The sequence below is a fragment of the Nicotiana attenuata genome, unplaced genomic scaffold, assembly GCF_001879085.1.
Source record: "Nicotiana attenuata strain UT unplaced genomic scaffold, NIATTr2, whole genome shotgun sequence".
In the NCBI taxonomy this organism is placed as follows: Eukaryota; Viridiplantae; Streptophyta; class Magnoliopsida; order Solanales; family Solanaceae; genus Nicotiana; species Nicotiana attenuata.
In genome coordinates this window covers 71,155-74,409 of record NW_017674761.1, presented here as the reverse complement: position 1 = coordinate 74,409, position 3,255 = coordinate 71,155, and the positions used below count along the sequence as shown (strand labels likewise).

The window sequence follows — 3,255 nt, the reverse complement described above, 5'->3', positions numbered from 1 at the left end:
AAGTTTTTAAAAAATAAAAGAAGATAAATATTATAATTTAGAGGGTAAAATAGGTATTTGGCAATCCAAAATTTGGAAAATCTAGTTGAGTTACATTCTGAGTGCAATAGGCATAGTTCAGCGATTTTGTTGTTACAAACGAAAAAAAAAGTAACTTTAGAAGATAATTTGGGATAGTTGAATGACTATTTGAGTAATGGATTCTTAAACTAATGAGTTTAAATTCTGTGTAAAAGATAATTAAACAATTAAGTCACTTAAAAGTAATTGCAAATAATTCTATCTAATAGCATTAATTGGTAACCCTAATAGGTATAGTCTGCCATTTGTTTCGCCAAACAATATGCTTGTTACAATTATCGGTGCCAGTGGTACAAGCATTCAGGCGACCTATGTGTTGATTTTCCTCATATTTGCCCCAAGCTGGAAAGAGAAGGCCAAGATCTCTGGGATTCTATTTCTTCTCTTTCTCATCTTCTCAACTGTGGCTCTAGTTTCCATATTGGCACTCCATGGCCATAAAAGGAAGCTTTTTTGCGGCTTAGTTTCTGCAATTGTGGGCATCTCTATGTATGGTTCTCCTCTCACTATAATGGTAAGTTTTTTTTTTTTTTTTGCAAAAGATATATAATGGTTTTGCTAATTGATGTGTCGTAGCAAAATACAGGGCGGTCTTAGTCAGGGGCGGAGCTAGAGTGCCGGGAGCTGGTCCGGTCGAACCCAATAGCTTTGATTCGAACCTTGTTTTTGTTTTAAAAATCAATTGGGTATGTATAAATTATTAATTTAGAATCCAGTAATTTAAAATGATTAGAGTTCCGAACCCATAAGCTTTAAATCCTGGCTCCGCCTCTGGTTTTACTCTCCATGACTGTTTGCCTACACAGCTGCGGAGACAGACAAATTAGGGACTCCGATCTTTCTGTTAGATTAACATCGGATAATGCTATAGTATGACAGCGGATGAAAATTTTTATTTTGTGTCTCACACAACTAGCAATAGTTGTGTGAGGCCTCTTTTATGTCTCACAACTGTGTGGTCCCAGAATTTTGTGGATCCAAATGTGTAAGAGATGGGTCCACAAATATGTGAGATAAAAAGAGGCCCCACACAACTAGTGTAAGTTGTGTGAGACACAAAATAAAATTACTCGATAGCGGATTATAACTTGCTATTAAAACACAGTAATTTATCATGCTTGTATAAACATGGGCTTACAACTGACTCCTATTGAAAGTGAATGTCAAATAATTAACATTAGAAAACTACACCACTTTATCTTTTTATTGTTTTGGCTTAAGTTTTGCTAATTTTAAATTTGATGATCATAATATTTAGCCATGGGCATTTCAACCTTTTTGCTTTTATTAACATGACTTTAACTCGGTGGTGACCAACCTAAATGGCGCAAATTCCTCCCAATTAAAAACCACCTTTACAAAAAACATATTCCATGATGTCCTAATTAAATTAAGTGTCGTATTCATATTGTGAAAACCTTTCTGTTAAATTATTTCGTATCTTACCTCCTTTCTCTTCTAATTAAAGGAGAGAAACTAAGACTGAACTATATATCTAATTCAAATTTTACCGTTTGATGTTGTTTCTGTTTTTATCTTTTTCCTCCTTTGTTAGAGGCTGGTGATCAAAACTAAAAGCGTGGAGTACATGCCATTATTCTTGTCAATATTTGTTTTCACATGCAGTATCACATGGTTAGTCTACGGATTGCTTGGAGCGGACCCTTTTATTTATGTAAGTAGGTTTAATTTGTGACACATTCCATATAAATTAGTCTTGGACCAGATTTCTAGATTCTAAAACGATTATTTACTTGAATCTTAGTATATTTCAAATAGCAAGAGAATTATTACCTAGGGAATTAAATTGAAAATTTAAATTCGCGTTGAAAGAAAAAGTTGATACTATAGCTACTTAACTCAGTACTTAAAAATTTATTTTTGTTAGATATTTTATGTTAAGAAGTTTTCTTAATCTCACGACATTATATATTGTTGTCTTAGGTACCAAACGTGGTCGGAGCTTTGTTAGGATTAGTGCAACTAATTTTATATGCAGTTTATCGTGATAAAAAACAGGAAGTGAAGAAAGAAGCAGCAGATGAATCAGTAAAGATGGAGCTTGAATATCCCAATGAAGAAAAGCTCACTGACGCACAAAATCAGAATGCAACCGTACATTAATTTGCGTCAATTTTTCTCTCAACGTAAGGGACAAATTCTAATTTAGTGATTATCTACATATGTAACTTAATTTTCACTGAACTCCACTTGCCAAAACAATCATCAGCCGTACCTTGAATTCCGAAGGACAATTAATGTAATAACCTACACTCCTAAGAAAATTGTTATTCTATTTTGAACCTTAGAGCTGTTTGAGTTGCTAGTACTCTCTTCATCTAAAAATGAACATTTACTTGACTCTTGATGTCTATCAAATAGCAAGAGAATTAATACATATGAAATTAAATTGATAATTTAAATTCGCGTTGGAAAAAAAAAAGTTGATACTAGTTAACTCAATTAGAAATTAATTTTTTCAGATATGTTTGTTTAACCAAAAAGTAGAATTTCAGTCAAAGCTTATTTTAGAAGAACTCGGGTTACTGATAATCAAATAGAAATAAGAATAATGGATGTAAACAAAGGGTGAATAGAAAGCGAAGTAAATCAGTATATTCAATAGTCTTTTTTTCTTCCTTACAAATGATCAGTCTTCTCCTTTTTATAACTATTTCTAAGATATACGTTTTGCCTTTGTCATCATAAGGCCATTATAGACAATTAAAGGCATTTAATGCTACGTTATAAATGATAATCATTGTAATTCAATACAGATTCTATAACGTTTCCAGTAATTAATGCATATTAAATACTGTATCCATACTCTCTTTTGCTATCAGGTTCATTCTCTTAAACTTTTGAACTTAAATAGGTACGAGCGCCGAGTCTTTTGAATCTCTGCTCGTGTCTCTGCTCGCGTCTCTGCTCGTGTCTGTTGCAACTCGTGCCTCTTTGCTGATCATCATTCTTTGACCAGTCTACGTGTCATGACATGTCATCTTTCAATCACTTCAATATATATAAACTCAATTTTTCTCAATACAGATAGTCCCCCCACTTGCCATTTATTCACCAATTGAATTTTTGGGAAGTTGATTTTATTAAAGCGGGAATATTTGCCACCATTAATTCTCTTCTGGAATCGACGCTTCATTTGTCACTTCTATTTAA

At 33.0% G+C, this 3,255-nt stretch overlaps 1 protein-coding gene across 1 annotated transcript; it reads left to right on the top strand.

Annotated features, from left to right (window-relative positions):
* The first annotated feature begins 288 nt into the window (after positions 1-288).
* On the top strand, positions 289-2,389 carry LOC109219234 (bidirectional sugar transporter SWEET1-like). The gene is made up of 3 exons (XM_019383676.1): positions 289-595; positions 1,637-1,756; positions 2,026-2,389. The coding sequence occupies exons 1-3, from the start codon at positions 344-346 to the stop codon at positions 2,203-2,205; spliced, it is 552 nt and encodes a 183-aa protein (XP_019239221.1). The 5' UTR covers positions 289-343; the 3' UTR covers positions 2,206-2,389.
* Positions 2,390-3,255: the final 866 nt, after the last annotated feature.

Bases quoted from the DNA above. Each gene is read 5' to 3' on its own strand.
- LOC109219234 (XM_019383676.1), top strand. From the start codon at position 344: ATGCTTGTTACAATTATCGGTGCCAGTGGTACAAGCATTCAGGCGACC. The intron at 596-1,636 runs GTAAGTTTTTTT...CTCCTTTGTTAG, and splicing joins GTTCTCCTCTCACTATAATG to AGGCTGGTGATCAAAACTAA. The intron at 1,757-2,025 runs GTAAGTAGGTTT...TTGTTGTCTTAG, and splicing joins GAGCGGACCCTTTTATTTAT to GTACCAAACGTGGTCGGAGC.